Raw genomic sequence first — 21,478 nt, 5'->3', positions numbered from 1 at the left:
TTAGTAAAAGACCCTCTTTGTTACTTTGACAAAGAGATACATTTATAAGAGGGTTCCTAATTGTGTATAAAGTAATCGTTTCCATTCTACAGACTATTTGTCTTTTTTTGATTTGCACGTGCACCAATGAGTATTACCACATCATGTGTCAATGATCAAATTATCATGCTGCATGAACTCTTCTATGAAAGAGAAACTTTTCATAACTGCAATTTTAAACATCCCTAGCCTACCTGTCTGACCTAGCAGTGTACAATCTTATAAAGAGCGATACTTAACTAAAGGTATGCTACACTACATCTGGCGCTTTTTCTTTAAATGTATGAGGAAAACAGAAAAAGGAAAAAACAAAAACAAGATACGATTGATGATGCTGTACTTTTAGTTACAATGAGTACTTACTGCTTTTTTGTCAGCCTGGCTGCTGTCATAACCAGTTGTTAGATCTCGAATCCCAGAAACCTCAAATCTGCCACATGACTTTGGATATGTGCTCTCCCCTCCATAATTTCTGAGATTTTCAAATAAACACTTTATGGTTTTTGGATCATGACAAATAAAATATGAAGCTTTGGTGATATGATAGCCATACCTGTCGAAATAAATTGAAAACATTTACTACTACTATTTATCATTTCTATAGAAATAGAAGTACGCAGAGCTGTACACTTGAAAATGACAAGAAAGTCCCTGCTAGAAAGAGCTTATAATCTAATCAGGATAGGCAAACAGGACAAGTAAGGGATAAGAGAATTACTAAGGTGGGAATGATAAAACATACATGGGTACTGTACAAGTGAATAGGGATTAGGAGTTAAAAGTAGCATCAAGAACATGGACTTTTAGCCTAGATTAGATGGAGCTTGACGTACTGGCTGAGGAAGTCTATTCCAGGCATATGGTCCAGCAAGATAAAAGGAACGGAGTCTGGCGTTGGAAGTGGATGAGCAGGGTACAGATAAGAGAGATTAACCCAATGAACAGAATTCCTGGGGAGGAGTGTAGGGAGAGATAAGTGTGGAGGGGTACTGAGGAGCTTGCAGAGTGAATGCACTTGTAAGCCAATAAGAGGAGCTTGAACTGTTTGCGGAAACAGATCGGGAGCCAATGAATTGACTTGAGGAGACGGCTAATATGAGCATAGTGACACTGGCGGAATATAAATTGTGCAGCAGAATTTTGAACAAATTGAAGGGGAGAGAGATGGCTTAGTGGGAGACTTGTGAGAAGCAAGTTGCAATAGTCTAAGCGAGCGGTGATAAGAGTGTGGGTAAGGGTTTTGGTAGTGTGCTCAGAAAGGAAAGGACACATTTTGGTGATATTATAGAGAAAGAAATGACAGGTTTTAGCAGTCTGCTGGATATGTGCAGAGAAAAGAGAGAGAGGAGTCAAAGCTAGCAACATATACACGAGTTAGTCTAATAAAAGATATCACCTAGAAACTGTTCACCAATCCTACTTAGACTTACCTAAAGTCAGAATTGTATTGGTTAATAGGGATCAAAGTACAACCCAATGGTTAAAGCAGTGAACTACGACTTGGGGAGAACTGCAAAATTCATGAATCCAGAATAGTTACTCTGAGCTAACACCGGCCAAGCCACCTTATTTCCCAAGCCTCTATGCACATAAGCACATGTAGTAATGCACTACAATTTGCATCAGAGTTAGCTGAAGGTACGGTGTTAAAAATCACATTTCAAAATGTGTGTTGGGAACCTATTCAGGTGAAACGAACTCAGTAGAGTGACAACAGATGCTTGGATTTATCTATCCAGATTGACAGGACTAGATGGACAACGCCCTCACGCAATGGAAATGGGGGAAAAAGGGCAACATTTGGAAAGCTATGTGTATTAATGCCCATAGTATAGAAAATAAAATCTAAGATTTGGAGGCTGTAATGGAAGACACTGACTTGATTCAGTGGCAATCACAGAGATGTGGAACACAGAGAACCACGACTGGGATAAAGTTACACCAAGCTATAATGCTAAAAAGTGCATGGGCATGTATTTGAGCTGCAAAAACTAGAGAGAATGGTATAGTACGAGGTGACGTTCTGTGCATAAAAGTGGGATCTGGGGGGGGGGGGGGGGGGGGAACACGGGACGGTATCCTGATTATCTTAAGGTAACCTAATGGCAATAGCAAAAGCCAGAAGGAGTGCAAAGGGCGAAAAATGACCAATAGGAAAGGAGGTGAGAGAGCCTCTGTATAAGTAAAAAAAAAAATGGGTCAGACCAAGAAGGTTTAATAAAACAGGAGATGGCCCGACGTCACAAGGCTGAAGCTGACTCCCCTGCGCAGCCGCCATATTGATGTACCCTAAACAAACTATCAGTTGCTGCATCCTCATTGATACTAGAAAAAAGCACAACTGGGTCTTCAGGATTGAAACAATTGAGAGTCCTTTAATGAAAAGAACCAACATGGGCTGTGTTTCGGCATTTTGATGCCTTAGTCAGGAATTAATTCTCTCAATAGGAACAAAGGAGTCACTGTTCTTCAGACACAGAGAAAAATAAACAATAGCACTGCTGCAATAATCTGCTTCAATGCAGGAAAACAGTGTAGCGGAAATATAATCAGCCAACATTAATGGAGTCATGTGTTCAACCGCAGAAGTTTTAAGCAAAACCGCCAAAAGCATTCCACAAAATTAAAGGAGCATATTCCCACATACCATCTTTCTCTTTTGATCTAGGCACACGGAAAAAAAAAAAGATTTTAAATGTTCCCAGGTTTCAACCTAATTAAGGGTTTAAAAAAACCCTTTGCAGTTAAAAATAAAACCTCTGAATGTTGAGCACCTGATTCTCATAACATGTCTGTTTTGGTGACCCTTTACTAGGTGAAAAAAAATCTCAGCACCCATACAATGCATGCTAGGGTATCCCTTTAACCAGCGGCTCGAAATGACACACTGATTACAATTTAGAACTAATTACTACTCTAAACAATGAAAGGTTATTCCATTCTGATGGTTCCCCTGTGTACATCCGTACACTGCACAAGCCAGCATGTTTCTATAACTAGGAGATTAAATAAAAATGCTACCGGATGCGAGGTAACAAAAGAGAGGGTCCAAAAGCACACAAGAAATAGAACTAGAAAGAAGAACAAATGGGCCTTCAGGATTGGAACAATTGAGAGTCCTTTAATGAAAATACCAGACATGGGCCATACTTCAGCGTTTTGACGCCTGCATCACATGGTCCCTCTTCACAAAAGTGGTGACAGAGAAGAAGCCTCACCTCGGTTATTGGAAAAGTAATGGAAGCAATGCTGAAAGAAAAGATAGTGAATTTCCTGGAATCCAATAGGTTACAAGATCCAAGACTTTTACCAAAGGTAAATCGTGCCAAACGAATCTGATTGAATTCTTTGACTGGGTGACCAGAGAACTGGATCAAGTGTGTGCTCTAGATGTACTCTTAGATTTTGGCAAAGGTAAAATTATGTATAATCATACCTGATAATTTTCTTTCCATTAATCATAGCTGATCAATCCATAGACTGGTGGGTTGTGTCCATCTACCAGCAGGTGGAGATAGAGAGCAAACTTTTGCCTCCCTATATGTGGTCATGTGCTGCCGGAAACTCCTCAGTATGTCGATATCAAAGCTCCATCCGCAGGACTCAGCACTTAGAGAATTACACCCACGAAGGGACACTCTGCCCAGCTCACCACCGCCGAAACGGGGGAGGGGAATTAACCCAGCTCATCCCCACACAAGTGGGGGAGGGGAATCCGTCCAGCTCATCCCCGCGGAGCGGGGGAGGGACACCACACCCGCCGATGCGGGGGGATCTGGCTTATCCTGCAACCGCAACCACGGGAGGAGCTGACTGACCCTAACACCGCCGAAGCGGGAGGGGTACAAAGCTGCCCTACAGCCGCACGAAGCGGGAGGGAGTGCCGGCAGAATTTAAATCTCAATCCAGCCCCGTAAAACGGAGGGGAGAGGAATGCAGCAGCTCACTGTAACACAAACTCGTCTCAACTCTTGAAGAATCCAAGTGAAGGAAGAACTTGAACACGAAGTCTTTCTGAAGTAACTGAAGACTAAACTTGAACCTGAAATGCAACCAGAATAAAAACAGAACAGATATCTGGGAGGGGCTATGGATTGATCAGCTATGATTAATGGAAAGAAAATTATCAGGTATGATTATACATAATTTTACCTTCCATATCATCAAGCTGATCAATCCATAGACTGGTGGGATGTACCGAAGCAGTACTCACCCAGGGCGGGACATAGAAATCCCTGACCTCAACACTGAAGCTCCAAACCGGGCCTCCGCCCGTGCAGCCACAGTCAACCGGTAATGCTTGGAGAATGTATGAGCCGAAGCCCAAGTTGCCACCTTGCATATCTCTTCCAAGGAGACGGATCCGGCCTCTGCCATCGAGGCCGCCTGAGCTCTCGTGGAGTGAGCCTTCAGCTGGATAGGCGGCACCTTCCCCGCGGCCACATAAGCCGCTGCAATGGCTTCCTTGACCCATCTTGCCACTGTAGGCTTAGCAGCCTGCAGACCCTTACGAGGACCTGCAAACAGGACAAACAGATGATCCGATTTCCGGAAATCATTGGTCACTTCCAAGTATCTGATGATGACTCGTCTCACATCCAGATATTTAAGAGCAGAGTACTCCTCTGGGTAGTCCTCCCTACGAAAGGAAGGGAGACAGAGCTGCTGATTCACATGGAAGCGAGAAACAATCTTAGGCAGAAAGGAAGGCACTGTGCGAATAGTCACTCCTGCCTCAGAGAACTGCAGAAAAGGCTCTCGACATGAGAGCGCCTGGAGCTCGGAAACTCTTCTGGCTGAAGTGATAGCCACCAAAAAGACTGCTTTCAACGTCAGGTCTTTCAGAGATGCCCTCGACAAGGGTTCAAAAGGCGGCTTCTGCAATGCTCTTAGCACCAGGTTGAGATTCCACGCAGGCACCACTGAGTGCAGAGGAGGGCGCAGGTGATTAACTCCCTTGAGAAAGCGCACCACATCTGGCTGTGAAGCCAGGGAAGCACCCTTCAGGCGGCCCCTGAAGCAAGCCAGAGCCGCTACCTGGACTTTAAGGGAACTGAGCGACAGGCCTTTCTCCAGACCTTCTTGCAGGAACGCCAACACTGAAGAAATTGGAGCAGTGAAGGGAGAAAGAGAGCCTGCTTTACACCACGCTGCAAAGATACGCCAAACCCTGGCGTAAGCAGTAGAAGTAGAGCGCTTCCTCGCTCTCAGCATAGTGGCGATGACCTTGTCTGAGAAGCCCTTCTTCCTCAGACGCTGCTGCTCAATAGCCAGGCTGTAAGACCAAAGGGGGAGGGATCCTCCATCACCACGGGACCCTGATGTAACAGGCCCTGTTCCACTGGCAGTCGCAGAGGATCGTCCACTGAGAGCCTGATCAAGTCCGCATACCAGGGACGCCTGGGCCAATCCGGACCCACCAGGATTACCCTGCCGGGATGCTTTGCCACCCGGTCTAGCACCCTGCCCAACATGGGCCAGGGCGGGAACACATAGAGGAGCTCTTGTGTCGGCCACTGTTGGAGAAGAGCATCTACTCCCAGGGATCGAGGGTCCCGTCCTCTGCTGAAGAAGCGCGGCACTTGGCAATTGGCCGATGACGCCATCAGATCTAGGCTCGGCTGGCCCCAGCGCTTCGTGATGTCCAAGAACGCCTGAGCAGATAGCTGCCACTCTCCGGGCTCCAAGGTATGGCGACTGAGAAAGTCCGCCTTGACATTCATGACTCCGGCAATGTGGGCCGCTGAAAGCTGCTCCAGGTTCGCTTCCGCCCACTGGCAAAGATACATAGCCTCCTTGGCTAGAGGGGCGCTCTTGGTACCTCCCTGGCGGTTGACATAGGCCACAGCCGTGGCATTGTCCGACAGGACCCGTACAGGCTTCCACACCAGTACCGGGATGAACTCCAAAAGCGCCAACCGAATGGCTCTGAGTTCCAGGAGGTTGATAGACCACTTTGCCTCTGCAGGAGACCAGAGCCCCTGCGCTGTCCTTCCCAAGCAGTGGGCTCCCCAGCCCGACAAAGAGGCGTCCGTCGTGACGACAATCCACTCTGGGGTCACCAGAGGCATTCCCGCAGACAATTTGTCTGTCTGCATCCACCAGCTCAGCGCCTTGCGCACTGCTGGGTCCAAGGGAAGTCGCACAGCATAATCCTCCGACATCGGAGTCCAGCGCTGCAGCAAGGAGTGTTGAAGTGGTCTCATATGAGCCCTGGCCCAGGGCACTACTTCCATCGTGGCCGTCATAGAGCCCAACAGCTGCACATAGTCCCAAGCCCGAAGAGGAGAGGCTCCCAGGAACTGGTCCACCTGATCCTGAAGTTTGACAATCCGATTGTCTGGCAGGAACACTCTGCCCACTTGGGTGTCGAATCGAACTCCCAGGTACTCCAGGGACTGAGTCGGGCGCAGCTGGCTCTTCTCCCAGTTGATGATCCATCCCAGGGAGCTCAAAAGAGCAACTACCCGGTCCACAGCTTTGCCGCACTCTGCATAAGAGGGGGCTCGGATCAACCAGTCATCCAGATAAGGATGGACTTGTATCCCTTCCTTTCGTAGGAAGGCCGCGATGACCACCATTACTTTGGAAAAGGTCCGCGGAGCAGTAGCCAACCCGAATGGGAGGGCTCTGAACTGGAAGTGTCGTCCCAGGACTGCAAAACGCAGGAAGCGTTGATGAGGAGGCCAAATGGGAATATGCAGGTACGCTTCCTTGATGTCCAAGGAAGCCAAGAACTCTCCTGCCTTCACTGCCGCTATAACAGAGCGGAGAGTCTCCATGCGAAAGTGCCGCACTTTCAAGGCCCGACTGACCCCTTTGAGGTCGAGGATAGGCCGGACAGAACCTCCTTTCTTTGGTACCACAAAGTAAATGGAGTAACGTCCCTTGCCAAGCTGACTTTCTGGCACAGGAACGACCGCGCCCAGGCGGATCAGATTGTCCAAGGTCTGCTGCACTGCCACAGCTTTGACCGGAGACTTGCAGGGAGAGAGTACAAACCCGTCTTTTAAGGGTCGGCAGAACTCTAGCTTGTAGCCGTCTCTGATGACTTCCAGCACCCACGCGTCTGAAGTTATTGTGGTCCACTCGCCCAGAAACGAGGACAGCCGTCCTCCAATCTGCACTGGGGCGTGGACCAAGGCCCCGTCATTGGGTACGAGACCCTGGGGGAGGACCGGAGGAAGCACCTCCGGGACGGCGGTCTCTGCGAAAGGAATGCTGCTTGGGGGAGAAATTCCTCTTGAAGGAAGAGGGGGCAGAGGAACCCGACTTGCCCGGGCGATACCGACGGGCTTCCTGCAACCGTCCTCTGGAGGTACCAGGATGAGTACTAGCCCGAGCCCTGACCTCTGGTAATTTCTTGCCCTTAGACGTGCCGAGATCGGTCACGATTTTGTCCAGCTCGACCCCAAAGAGCAGCTTGCCTTTAAAAGGCAATCTAGCCAGGCGGGATTTAGAGGCGTGGTCAGCAGACCAATGTTTCAGCCAAAGCCACCGCCGCGCAGAGATTGTCTGAGCCATGCCTTTAGCTGAGGCCCTCAAGACATCATACAGCAAGTCTGCCAAATAGGCTAAGCCCGATTCCAGGGCCGGCCAATCAGCCCTCAAGGAATGATCCGAGGGGGAAGCCCGCTGCACCATAGTCAGGCACGCCCTGGCCACATAGGAGCCGCAAACTGAGGCCTGCAAACTTAAAGCAGCCGCCTCAAAGGACGACCTTAAGGCCGCCTCCAATCTTCTGTCTTGGGCGTCCTTTAGGGCCGTGCCACCTTCCACCGGCAACGCCGTTTTCTTAGTCACCGCAGTGATTAAAGAATCCACGGTAGGCCACAGATAGGCCTCACGTTCACTCACAGCCAAAGGATAGAGGCGGGACATAGCCCTAGCCACTTTAAGGCTCGCTTCCAGGACATCCCATTGAGCCGAAATTAAGGTGTGCATGGCATCATGCACGTGGAAGGTTCTAGGCGGGCGCTTCGTCCCCAGCATAATGGCAGAGCCAACAGGGGCTGAGGGAGAGACGTCCTCCGGAGAGGAAATCTTCAAAGTGTCCATGGCCTGTAACAACAGGTTGGGCAAATCCTCTGGGCTAAAAAGCCGCGCTGCAGAGGGGTCATCCGCTCCATCCGAGCGGGGATCCGTCTCCTCCAAGGAATCCGCAAAGGACCGTTGGGAGACCTCAGACACGCTGCCCTCATCTACATCGGAGGAGACAAAGTCCTCCAAGGCCTGGGAATCAACCCGAGGGCGTTTACCTCTGGGAACCTCAACCTCTTTACCAGACGAGGGAACAGGGGCAGCGTTTTGCATGAGGAAAGCCTGATGCAGCAGCAAAACAAACTCGGGGGAGAAACCCCCCAGACTGTGTACTTCCGCAGCCTGGGCAACAGCCCTAGACGCACCCTCAACCGGCGCTCGCAAGAGCGGGGGAGAGACATGCTGCGCATCCAAAATGGCGTCCGGCGCGACACTCCGCGAAGGAGCCGCGCGGGAAGAACGGCGCTTAACTTTAGCCGCTTTTGTGCCGTCGCCCAAATTAAGGGCGTTCATGGCATTAATGTCTCCAACCTCAAGGGCGGCCCACGAAGAAGCCATCCGAGCCGCGTGGCCGGCCAAGATGGCGGAGGCGAGGAGCGGGGGATGGGCGTTTATGGCGGGAAAAACCACCACGCCGGAGGAAGGACCGGGACATTCATCGGTCACGAAACTGTCACCCAACAAGGGCGAATCAGGCTGTAAAACCCCCGCATCCCCTCTAGAAGCGCTCAAGCGATCCGGGGAGCGACCCTTTGCGCCCTCGCCCTCCGACGCCATATGCCACGAGGAGAAGAATCGGGGAACCCCCTGCCCGCTATAAAAAGGTAAAAATTACCTGCTGTCCGCTCCGAGCTGTAACGAACTGGTGTCCCAGTGAGTAGCTGCAATGAACGTTTAAATAAACGTCGAAATAAACGCCTTTAAGGACGTTTAAAATTTTTTTTTTTTTTTTTTTTTAACGGAGCCAGCGGGAGGGGGGAGAAAAGGAGGGACCTGGCACCACCAGGTTTGCACTTGCTCAAAAGAGCCCTCAACCCCAGGCACTCAACAAAACCTAAAAATTAGGCTTGGAGGCCTAGCCAGAGCTGCTGCTGTGTGTGACCACCACCTGCTGAGATAGAGAACATACTGGGGAGTTTCCGGCAGCACATGACCACATATAGGGAGGCAAAAGTTTGCTCTCTATCTCCACCTGCTGGTAGATGGACACAACCCACCAGTCTATGGATTGATCAGCTTGATGATATGGAAGCCTTTGATACCATTTTTCATAGAAGGCTCTTGAATAAACTTGACGGGTTGAAGTTAGGACCCAAAGTGAAAAAATGGATTAGGAACTGGTTGACAGATAGATGCCAGAGGATGGTGGTTAATGGAAGTCACTCGGGGGAAGGAAAGGTGAGTAGTGGAGTGCCTCAAGAATCAGTGATGGGGCCGATTCTGTTTAATATATTTGTGAGTGACACTGCCGAAGGGTTAGAAGGTAAGGTTTGCCTATTTTTTTTTGTTACATTTGTACCCCGCGCTTTCCCACTCATGGCAGGCTCAATGCGGCTTACATGGGGCAATGGAGGGTTAAGTGACTTGCCCAGAGTCACAAGGAGCTGCCTGTGCCTGAAGTGGGAATCGAACTCAGTTCTTCAGTTCCCCAGGACCAAAGTCCACCACCCTAACCACTAGGCCACTCCTTCACATGATACCAAGATTTGAAAGAGTGGACACCCCGGAGGGAGTGGAAAACATGAAAAAGGATCTGCAAAAGCAGAATGGTCTAATGTTTGACAATTAAAATTCATGCAAAGAACTACAGAGTGATGCACTTAGGGAGTAGAAATCCAAGGAAGTTGTATGTGCTAAGAAGTGAGAGGATAATGCACAGACAGGGAGAGGGACCTTGGGGTGATAGTGTCTGAGGATCTGAAGGTGATGAAACAGTGAGACAAGGTAGTGGCCACAGAAAGAATGTTAGGCTGTACAGACAGAGACATAACAAGCAGAAGAAAGGTGTTGATGCCTCTGTACAAGTCATTGGTGAGGCCCCATTTGGAGTATTGTGTTCAGTTTTGGAGGTCCTATCTTGCTAAGGATGTAAAAAGACTTGAAGCGGTCCAGAGGAAGGCAACAAAAATGTTATGGGGCTTGCGACAAAAAGACATACGAGAAGAAACTGGAAGATTTGAATATGTATACTCTAGAGGAGAGGAGGGACAGGGGAGATATGATACAGACATTTAAATACTTGAAAGGCATTAATATAGAAACAAGTATTTTCCAGAGAAGGGAAAACGGTCAAACTAGAGGACATGATTTTGGTAGACTTAGGAGTAATGTCAGGATATTCTTTTTCACAAAGAGGGTGGTTGATGCCTGGAATGCCCTCCCGAAGGAGGTGGTGGAGAAAAAATAGTGACAGAATTCAAAAAAGAATGGGTGAGGGAGCAAGGTGGAATCGTGTCCTTCCAGTGGTCATCTGGTCATTTAGGGCACCTTTTTGAGATTTAGTCATGACTGAAACAGGTATAGAACAAAACATCTAACTTTTAGTCCTGGTCCATTATGGAAGAAACATATCCAAGTTTTGGGAACGCCAAAATCCTACTCCAACATGCCCCGTGATTTGGATGCATTGAGTTCTGAAAATCGAATTCGGATGTTTTTCTCCAAAAAACATCCGAATGCCACTTTATGCCGTTTTTGAGACTCTCTCTCTTTTGAAAAAATGAGCTCCATAATCACACAATTATACCTCCATCAGAGCAAGTTTAAATGTGTGCACCTACTTTCCCTGGGGTAATTTTATAAAGGCACCTATATAAAATAGGAGCAATACATGCACTTATTTGCCCTGTTTTAAAATTACTATTTTTCTTGATACAAGTTAAATGACTTAAATGACTTATCTTTATGACTGGTATTCAGTGGCCCTCAGTGGGATCGCTCTTTGTGCGGTCCCCTTAAATGGGTAAAATGATCTGGACGGTATCTATTACCACAGTGATTCCCAAACTGGGTTCCTTGAACTCTCTTCAGGGGGTTCTCAAGAGATTAGATTGTAGAATCTGTTTGTATGAACTTATATATCTCTCTATATAAAAAAACACCTCCAACGTTCTAATGAAGCCTCAAGCCGGAAACTTGAAGTGGCATAGATATCCAGTTTGCCCATGAATGTCTGCCCTGCCCTCGCGTCACAACATAATGACGTTGAGGGCGGAGCACTGACACTCGAGTGGCGAAATGGACAAGGCACAGGCACGGAGGCGGAGCAACAAAAGAAGAACCAGGGTATCACCGTTTGACGGACCAAGCCAACCACAATGTGCGAGGGAGGGAGGGAGGGAGGCAGGCAGGCAGCCTGAACGTCGGAGGGTCAGAGGGAGGGACACAGCTAGTTAGCCAGCCAGCCTCTCGAGTGGCGAAACGCACAAGGCACAGGCGCGGAGGTGGAGCAACAAACAAAAACAGAGCATCCCGACAAAAAGAGCGTTGCGAACAAAAGAAGAAACAGGGTATCAGCGTTTCACGGAGCGAACCAGGAACAATGTGGGAGGGTGGGAGGGAGGGAGGGAGGCAGGCAGGCAGCCTGAACGTCGGAGGGTGGGAGGGAGGGAGACAGGTAGCCAGCCAGCCTGAACGTGGAAGCCAGGGAGCCAGCCTGAACGTGAGAGTGGGAACCTGAATGTGGGTGGGAGGGTGGGAGGGAGGAAGGAAGGGGGGGCCACGACCATGACAGGCGGAGGTAGGGGAGGCCACGACCCTGAAACTGGGAGGGGGGAGCGGAGGAAAAACTGGATGGGGCGGGAAAGGGGGAGGGAAGACGGGGGGGGGGGGGGGGGAAGGAAGACAGGGGGGAGGGGGAAGGAGGCCGGGAGACGGAAGGGGGCCCCTGCCACACACTGTCAGTCTTTCTCACACACACACTCTCACACAGACAGTCACACACATACACACACACTCGCACATTCACTCTGTCTCTCTGTCTCACACAGTCACTCTCACACACACTCTCTCAAACATACACACTCAGAGGCACACCTTGCTAGTGCCCGTTTCATTTCTGTCAGAAACGGGCCTTTTTTACTAGTGTTTACATAAATCAAGTGTTTCTTGCTATATGAAAAATTATTTTAGGGGGTTTACCATAGTAAAACGTTTGGAGCGGCGGTAAGCCCAATGCGGGCTTACTGCTTGCTAATCCAGGACTACCGCCTATCCAATATGGCCGCTGGCAGTAGTGCTGGGTTGAGCGTGTGCCATTTCCGGGGGAAACTCCCCTGGAGATGGTTAATGCAGCGGTAACCCACAGGGCCCTTTTTCCCGCAGCTTGATAAAAAGACCCCTATATTTGAACTATCCACCTCCATTTTGATCCTGCCCCTGGAATGCCTCTTAACCTACCCCCTCTGTAATGTAGAGCTTTTAGATGGATACCAAAGTTATGCATTGGCTGGTACAGAATTTTTAAAACAAAGGACATAATGACGTTAGCACCCAAAAGTCCTTTTTGAATATAGACCCCTATATTATTATTGCTTTTTGGATACACACACAATGTATATTCTTCAAAAAATTAGGTTTGATGACAACACAAATATTGAAGAGCAGCTGCCCCTCCCCAATTCCAAGAACAATGATTACACTGTATATTTATTTCAGAGATCATCTGTTTCATTTAATAACTCACTCATTATAGATGGTTTTCAGCTGTTGAGACAAGGTCAAATTCTTGGTTGCTAGAAAACTAGCCATCTCTGCAGTTATAACAGCAGCGCTGACACCGTCCTTGTCCAACACAGCAGGACTGCACATATAACCTGCGGAGAAAGAATTCTTTTCATTATAGGATTTAGCAGAATTAGAAAACATCACATGTTTAAGTTCAATAAATTGCTCAGAGTAACAGATCCTCTTTCTTATCTACTTCCATGAAGTGTTGATGCACATCACTGTAGACAGCAGGGGAAGCTTTCCTTATGGACATCGACTTGCCACCCTGGTCCATTATTTTGCATACTTGGCCAAGGGCTGCTGATACATGAGACTGAGGAAGTAGGCAAATTGGTTCCCATACTGTTGAGCAGGGGTGAAACTGGAACTTATACATGTACTTTATAAAATACACACATATGTGCCTATTAGTTTGGAATGTACAATCACCAATTACATCTGCCTCAGAGAAGTTGTAAAATTTATGCATCAGCTTCCCTTTGGGGAATTTTATAAAGACATATAGGGAGAAGGTGTAAATATATGCAGCTGAAGTACGTATAAAAGTGTGTATTTTATAACTTACGCACATAGTTTATGACTCCTCCTGTGCTCTGTCCAACTACACCCCCAGCCACAACTACACATGATTTGTGTAAATTATGTGCCTTGTTGGAACTGTGTGTGCTTTTAAGCATGTAATTTTGTAAGAAGCTGTTTATGTGTAAAAGAACATTTACAAAATTTTCCCCATGCTGTACTTGTTCAATGGGATAAAACAATTATAGAAATATTAAAAAAGTAATTACAAATTAAGAAACCAAGAGAATTTGATTATATAAGTCTTCACACCCTTTCTCACAACAAATTCAAACTAGCCTTAACAAAGCCCCAAATAAGCTGATTACAGCTGACCTGTGTCCACTGCATGCATGTGGGACAAGATTTTATGGTCTAATAAGACCAAAGTGGAACTTTTTGGTCTCAGTGCTAAGTGAAATGTCTGGCATAAAACAAACACAACACCTCACCCTTCTAATGTTATCCTTACAGTAAAACATGGTGCTGGCAATATGTTGCAGGAATGCTTTGGAGCAATGGGATCAGAGAGACTTGTGAAGACTGAGGGAAAGCAGGAAGGTGCAAAGAGTTAATATGGTCAAACCACAGCAAACTAACTTTCACACTACAGTGGAAAGAAAACGGAAAGAAAAGAAAACCAAGCACGCCACACACATTCATAACCAGAGAGAAAGTAAACATGCACACTTTCTGGACAACAATGATGAATGAACAAAGCAAAATACCCAAGGACATAAAGTTCATGAGAAACTGGGACGAAGCCAGTGAAAAAAAACAGTAAACAAAATAGCACCACTTACAACGAAAACAAAAAAAAATAAGAAACAACCGCACCCCTGGTTTAAATGACTAACTACTACACATGAAAAAATTGTGCAAGAAACTTGAAAGAACATGGGCCAAAAACAAAACAGACATAAACAAAACCATATGGAGAAAAGCTATAAGAAATATACAAATAAAAAAGAAAGCTAAAGCAGCATATATGCGAATCTTGAACAGACCAATAAAAAAAATTATTCGAACTCATGAACAAACTACTGAAAACGAGCTTGCACAATGTTTCAAAAACAAAATAGCAAACACAAGATCAAACTTAGCAAAATCACAAACATCCATCACTGACGTCCTACAAGACTGCGAAACAAATGACATCCATACTGTGGCAGACAGATCATGGTCCACATTTAAATCACCCAAACTAAATACAGTAAGTCAAAATATGAAAGAACTCCACTACTCAAAACATTGCACTGGATGCCAATCAAGGCAAGACTACTTTTCAAAATGAGTACTCTCATTTACAAAATACTATTTGGAATGGCACCTGAATATATGCTAAACATGATTGAGCTATCCCCGAGAAACACAAGTCCAGAAAGCAGAGGCTACCTACTTCTTCACCTGCCCAACTGCAGAAATATAACCTATAAAGCTATCTACACAGCAGGATTCAGTTGGGTTCTAAATGTTGGAACTCAAAACCAAAGCCACAAAAAGCATCACTAACGACCTCCAATTCAGGAAAGAAATTTATTTATTTTTTACATTTGTATCCCACATTTTCCGCCTATTTGTAGGCTCAATGTGGCTTACATAGTACCAGAGAGGCGTTTGCAGACTCCGGTGTGAACAAATACAAAGTGATGTTATGGTAAGATAAAGTTCATATGGCACAGCCACATTAGGGCATCGTATAACAAAAGAGTTGTGTTATGTCCATTACTTACTTTAGTTTTGTTGTGTTGCCGATATCAGGCATTTATTTTGGATCGGTAGGGTATGCCTTTTTAAACAGGTTAGTTTTTAGTGTTTTCCGGAAGTTTAGGTGATTGTACGTAGTTTTCAAGGCTTTTGGTAATGCGTTCCACAGGTGTGTGGCTAATGTAGGAAAAACTGGATGCGTAGGTTGATTTGTATTTGAGTCCTTTGCAGCTTGGGTAGTACAGATTTAGGTACGTTCGTGTTGATTTGGATGTGTTTCTAGTTGGTAGGTCGATCAAGTCTGTCATGTATCCCAAGGCTTCACCGTAGATAATTTTGTGAACCAGAGTGCAGACTTTGAAAGCAATGCGTTCTTTGATTGGGAGCCAGTGTAGCTTTTCGCGGAGGGGTTTTGCATTTTCAAATCGCGTTTTTCCAAAGATAAGCCTGGCTGCCATGTTTTGAGCAGTCTGAAGTTTCTTTAACGTTTGTTCTTTACATCCTGCATAGATTCTATTGCGGTAGTCTACATGGCTTAGTACCATTGATTGTACTAGGTTGCGAAATGTTTCCCTCGGGAAGAATTGCTTCAGGCGTTTGAGCTTCCACATTGAGTGGAACATTTTCTTTGTCGTGGGTGTCACTTGGCTCTCTAGTGTTAAATAGCGGTCCATTGTAACACCGAGGATTTTCAGGCTGTCTGAGATATGGAGGGTGTAATCTGGGGTATTGATGATTGTGGGGTTGTCCATGCTGTGTTGGGACGAGAGGATGAGACAGTGTGTATTTTCTTTGTTGAGTTTTAGTTGAAATGCATTAGACCAAGAGTCCATGATGTTCAAGCTGTTCTTGATTTCGTTGGCGATTTCTGTCAGGTTAGATTTATAAGGAATGTATATTGTGACATCGTCTGCATAGATGAAAGGGTTAAAGCCTTGGCTAGATAAGGACTTGGCTAGTGGGGTCATCATTAGGTTGAAGAGGATCGGTGATAGTGGAGGAGTGGCCTAGTGGTTAGGGTGGTGGACTTTGGTCCTGGGGAACTGAGGAACTGAGTTTGATTCCCGGCACAGGCAGCTCCTTGTGACTCTGGGCAAGTCACTTAACCCTCTATTGCCCGCCGCATTGAGCCTGCCATGAGTGGGAAAGTGCGGGGTACAAATGTAATAAAAAAATAAAATAAATAGTGGTGATCCTTGTGGTACTCCACAGTCTGCTTTTCACGGTGATGATATGTTTGATTTTACTTGATATGTTTTTATAGTTAGGAAACCCTTGATCCAGCTAAGTATGTTTCCACCGATCCCGAACATATCTAGTAATCTTATTAAAATAGTATGGTTTACCATGTCGAATGCACTAGACGTGTCGAGTTGGAGGAGGAGGATGTTTTTGCCTATTGCTATTTCCTGCTTGAATTTGGCTAGAAGAGTGAGTAGTACTGTTTCTGTGCTGTGGAGGGGGCGAAAACCTGATTGTGATTCGTGTAATATTGAGAATTTGTTTATACAATCTGTAAGTTGTTTGGCTACCATGCTTTCCATTAGTCTGACTAACAACGGGATGGATGCTACTGGACGGTAGTTAGTGATTTCATTTGTTTTTTTCTTGGTGTCTTTTGGTATCGGAGTGAGTAGGATGTTGCCGTTTTCCTTACGGAAGAGACCTTGCTGAAGCATGTAGTTTAGGTGGGATGTGAGGTCTGCTATGAAGCGGTCAGGGGTGGATTTCATTAGGTAGTTGGGACAGGTATCTAGTTTGCAGTGAGTGTTGGTGAACCTGCTGATCGCCTGCGTAACTGTATCAACAGTAAGGAGGGCGAAGTTTAACCAGGTTCGGTCAGCTGGGTATTCTCCAGTGGTTGGGTCCAACTCATTAAGGAAGTTTTCAATGTCAGTGTTGTCATGAGGTAGCGTGTTGCGTAGGTTTACAATTTTTTCGTTGAAATACTTAGCAAGTTTATCTGCAGATGGGATGTCTATATTCACTGTAGTGACCAAGTTGGTGTCTAGGAGTTTGTTCACGAGTTGGTATAATTTCTTCATGTCTTTGTAATCTGTCCCTATTTTAGTTTTATAGTATGATTTTTTGGTCCATCTTATTGCGTATTTATATTCTCTTTGTGATTGTTTCCATGTGTTGAGTGTGTGTTCGTCTTTTGTTTTTTTCCATGCTCATTCACGTTTCCTGGATTGTGTTTTTAGCTTTTTCAGTTCATTGTTGAACCATGTATTGAGTTACCATGAATGAAATGAAAACCTACCTTTTCAAAAAATTTTATAGTGAACTACATAAGCTAACAAACATCCCTCCTCTACAAATCTACTTCCACAAATCCCTTCAGAAAACCACACAAACTGTCATCCTACCTCTATCAAAGTCCCACCTCTACAAACTTACCTCATCAAAACTCTTTAGAAAACTACATAAACTATAGTCCTACATCCTTCAAAACAGCCCCTCAGAAAATTCTAAAGACTACTGATATCATCTTCATGTCATAACGGTTAAATACTAATGTAGCTGTCAACCAAAATGTAAATTATAAACCACTTTGAATCGAAACTTGTTTTTGGATAACAGTGGGATACAAGAACGCATAAATAAATAAATAATAATAAATAGTCAGATCCTGGAGGAAGCCTATTCTAGTATGCCAAAGACCTGGGACTGGGGAAAAAATTCACCTTTCAACAGAAAATGATCTTGAACATAAAGCAGATGGAGTGGTTCAGCAGAAAGTGAATGTCCTTAACTGGCTCAGTCAAAGCCTGGACCTGAATCTAATAGAAAATTTGTGCAAGACAAACTACAGTCCACAGACGAATCCCAAACAACTGGAAAAACCTTGAGCTATTTTGCCAAGAATGGACAAAAACTGCACCATCCTGTTGTGCAAAGCTCATCAACACTTAAAGGGCAATTCTATAAGGTGTACCTAAAGTTAGGCGCCAACAACATGCACATATTTAGAGAATAACGACACTTACACATATGAATGGCTTCGACAATTGGCAGTTATGTGCGTAAGCACTAGGTGCTCATCTACAAAATGTGGTCTTAAGTCCCTCAGGGGTCCTTTTACTAAGCTGCAAAAGGGGGCCTGCGCTGGTGTTAGCACGTGTATTTGACAAACGCTGAGGCCTCCTTTTACTGAGTGGGTAAAAGGTTGATTAAAAAAAAAAAAAAGAAATAGCTCTGCGGCAAGTGAAGCACTTGCCACATGGCCATTTCGGGGGGGGGTGGGGGGGGGAGCACTTACCGCCACCCACTGAGGTGGCGGTAGACGCTCCCGTGCTAACCTGGTTGATAACCAGGCAGTGATTACTGCTGGGTATTTATTATTATTATTTTTTATTTATGCAGTCTTGTATCCCAGTGTTATCCAAAACATTCAGTTCAAAGTGGCTTACAAATCATATTCTGATTTACAATTACAGTGTTTATTTACATTTACAAGTTTGGTTCTGATTATAGTGATGATTTACAAGTGCAGTTTATATTTAGGGTTGGACTTATAAAATGGTTGTGATTATTACTCAGAATGGACATTGATTGCTAAGTTAATTTGTTGTAGAATTTTTTTTAATAGGTATGTTTTCAGTTCTTTTCTGAATTGAAGATATTTTGTGATGCTTCTTGTGATCCTTGGTATTGAGTTCCACCATTTGGAGCCCATGTAGTTAAATCTGGCCATGTAAATAGATTTGTAGGTTATGTTTCTATGTTTCAAGTTGGTAGTGGAGAAGTAGGTAGTTTCTGGTTTAGCGTTTTTTTGGTGATAGTTCTAGCCAGGTCTAGCATGCATGCTGGTGACTGACCGAATAATGTTTTGTAGATGATGTGCTCGCTTTGAAGAACAGTCTTGCCTTAATTGGCAGAAAGTGTAATGGGGTGGCTCTTTCATATTTCGACTTCTTGATGTCAGGTTTTCAAGGCAGAAACTAGGTTCGTGAGCCCTTGGGCCACTGCCGTGGATTAGCAGTGGCAGGCAAAACCACCCCACACCAGAGACAAGGCAGAACTCTGACAGAAACAGCTAGACTTCACCTGCACTTGACCGCTGTTCCTCAGGAGTTGAGCCCCTGGGTGCAGGCGGCCGACAGGACTTACTGGACAGGGCAGGAACTGGATACCCACTAGGCTGAACAGGGATTGAGGGTCAGAGGGGAAAGGAATATACATGGGCAGCAAGGCAGAAACTGGGCTAGGACTCACAGACAGACAATACGTACCACAAAGCAGGAATGGACAAGCTAAAGGACAGGAACTGAAAGCTGCCAAGCAGCCCTGAAACAGGGAACAATACTGACAGAAAAGAGTCAGGACTGAAGCTGCCAAGCACCACTAGAAAGAAACACAGACACAAGAGAAGGAACGGAAGACCAGAAACAAGACTAAGAACTAAGCAATAAAACCAAAGCTACTACACACAAACAAACTAGAGCCAGACAAGGAACTCAGACTAGAACTGGACTAGGCAGAAGTGCACAGAGCACACCCACATACCAGGGATCTTAGACGATGCAAAGGCAAACACAGAAGTGTCCAGGTGATCAATAAAGCCCATCAGCTGCTGAAGTTCAAGCTGCAGGAATCACAAGGCAGCTACAGGTGCTGTTCAGGCACAAACAAGAGAAGCAAGTCTGGCAGCCCGGAAGATCCGGACCGGACTGGGCTGAAGTCTGGAACGGGTGACAGTTCATAGCAGCCACCGGTTCCGGCCACCAGGGGTCGAGGTGAGCACAGACAAGGAAACGGTCACGAACATGACACTTGAAGATTAGCCTTGCTGCAGTGCTTTGGAAGGTTGTACTGATTTCAGTACGCTTTTCTTGCAACCAACGTATACTACATTGCAGTAGTCTAGTTGTGATAGTATCATCAATTGTACTATTAACCTGAATGATTGTCTTGGAAAATAGTCTCTGATCCTAAGTTTCCATAATGTTCTGAAGCATTTTGTAATTACTTCTATTTGATTGTCTAGTGTTAGGTGTTTGTCGAGAACGATTCCCAGTATTTTAAACTGTGTTTCAATGTGACATGCTTGGTGGCTGACTATGAAATTTTGATAGGCTGTGGGATTGTGCGGGCATGACAGAACAGGAATTTGGTTTTGTCTATGCTTAATTTGAGTTTGAAGGTTTCTGCCCAGTTTCCATGAGGTCCAATCCTGTTTTGACTTTGTCCATTATTTCTGTGATATTCTTACTGAAAGGTATGTAGATATAGCATCATCTGCATAGATGAACGGGTTGAAGCCCATTTTCTCTAGTTTTTTCCCCCCGAGTGGAGCCATCAGTACTTGAACTGTGTTGGTGTTACCACTGCAGTAGTGAGCCCTTGCACCTTGACAGAATGCGGAGGATCCGTGAAGCGCCACACTCGGTCAGGCAGCCGGACAACCCCTAGCTTCACCTGGGAAGCGACCACTGTTCCCCGGGAGTTGAGCCCCCTTGTGCAGGTGGCCACCAGGACTTCCGGATACTGTCGGGGTCGGACGGCCACCAGCCATGGCAGGTAGGAGTAGAACAGATCCGGAACACAGATCGGGCAGGCCGCAAGCAGAGAATGGTCAGTTCAATCCACAGTCAGGGCAGGCAGCAAGCAGAGAATGGTCAGGTTTCAATCCACAGGTCAGGGCAGGCAGCAAGCAGAGAATGGTCAGGTTCAATCCACAGGTCAGGGCAGGCAGCAAGCAGAGAATGGTCAGGTTTAATCCAAGTCAGCATCAACAGGAAAACCGGCAGAGGAACGCTCAATCACCAGCACCAAACCTCTAGCAAGATAGAAGCCGAAGCAAAGATAGAGTCCCAGGCCAGCTCTTAAATAGGTCTCCAATCAGAGGAACATGGTCTCAGCTGAGAGGCGAGAGATCTCATAGGGCACGCCCAAAAGACACTCAAGATGGCTGCCTCCTAGATGAGCTACCGAAGATGGCTGCTCCTCAAACGATCCTCCCAAGATGGCTGCCCTTCAGATGCTCTACCCAAAATGGTTGCTGCTCAGCTGATCTTTCCAATATGGCCGCAGCCCGAGGAGCAAGGTAGTGATGCAACATCCGGATATCCAAGATGTTGCTAGCTGGTTGGACATCTTAACAATGTAGGATCTGTTCTTTAGGAAGCTGGAACTACAAAAAAAAAATATTTTTGTCGTGCAGGAAATGGTGCGAGCTGGGGGTGAGAATTACTGCTGGGCTACTGTGGCAGCCTGGCAGTACTTTCGGTTTAGTGAGCGGTATGCCCGCGATGGGCTTGCCACCGCTTAGTGTGCAACTGCATGGGTTGGGGTATTAACATTGGCGGAGCATAAGCTTTTCACCTATCAATGTGTGCAACTTATTTAATAAATTGTGAACATGGTGTGGTGCCGATGAGTTGGTAAAAGAGGCTGCACCTAT

The 21,478-nt window shown here is 46.1% G+C and overlaps 1 protein-coding gene across 1 annotated transcript in view; it reads right to left on the bottom strand.

Annotated features, from left to right (window-relative positions):
• The window catches only part of LOC115461465 (phosphoglucomutase-2-like), a 124,590-nt gene that overhangs the window by 12,663 nt on the left and 90,449 nt on the right, over nt 1–21,478 (bottom strand). Inside the window, 2 exon segments of the mRNA XM_030191285.1 lie at nt 403–592; nt 12,764–12,893. Of these exon segments, the coding sequence (XP_030047145.1) occupies nt 403–592; nt 12,764–12,893 (320 nt within the window).

Source organism: Microcaecilia unicolor, chromosome 2, assembly GCF_901765095.1.
Source record: "Microcaecilia unicolor chromosome 2, aMicUni1.1, whole genome shotgun sequence".
NCBI classification, from domain to species: Eukaryota; Metazoa; Chordata; class Amphibia; order Gymnophiona; family Siphonopidae; genus Microcaecilia; species Microcaecilia unicolor.
Note: the sequence above shows the minus strand (reverse complement) of the source record. Positions and strands in the feature narration are given on the sequence as shown.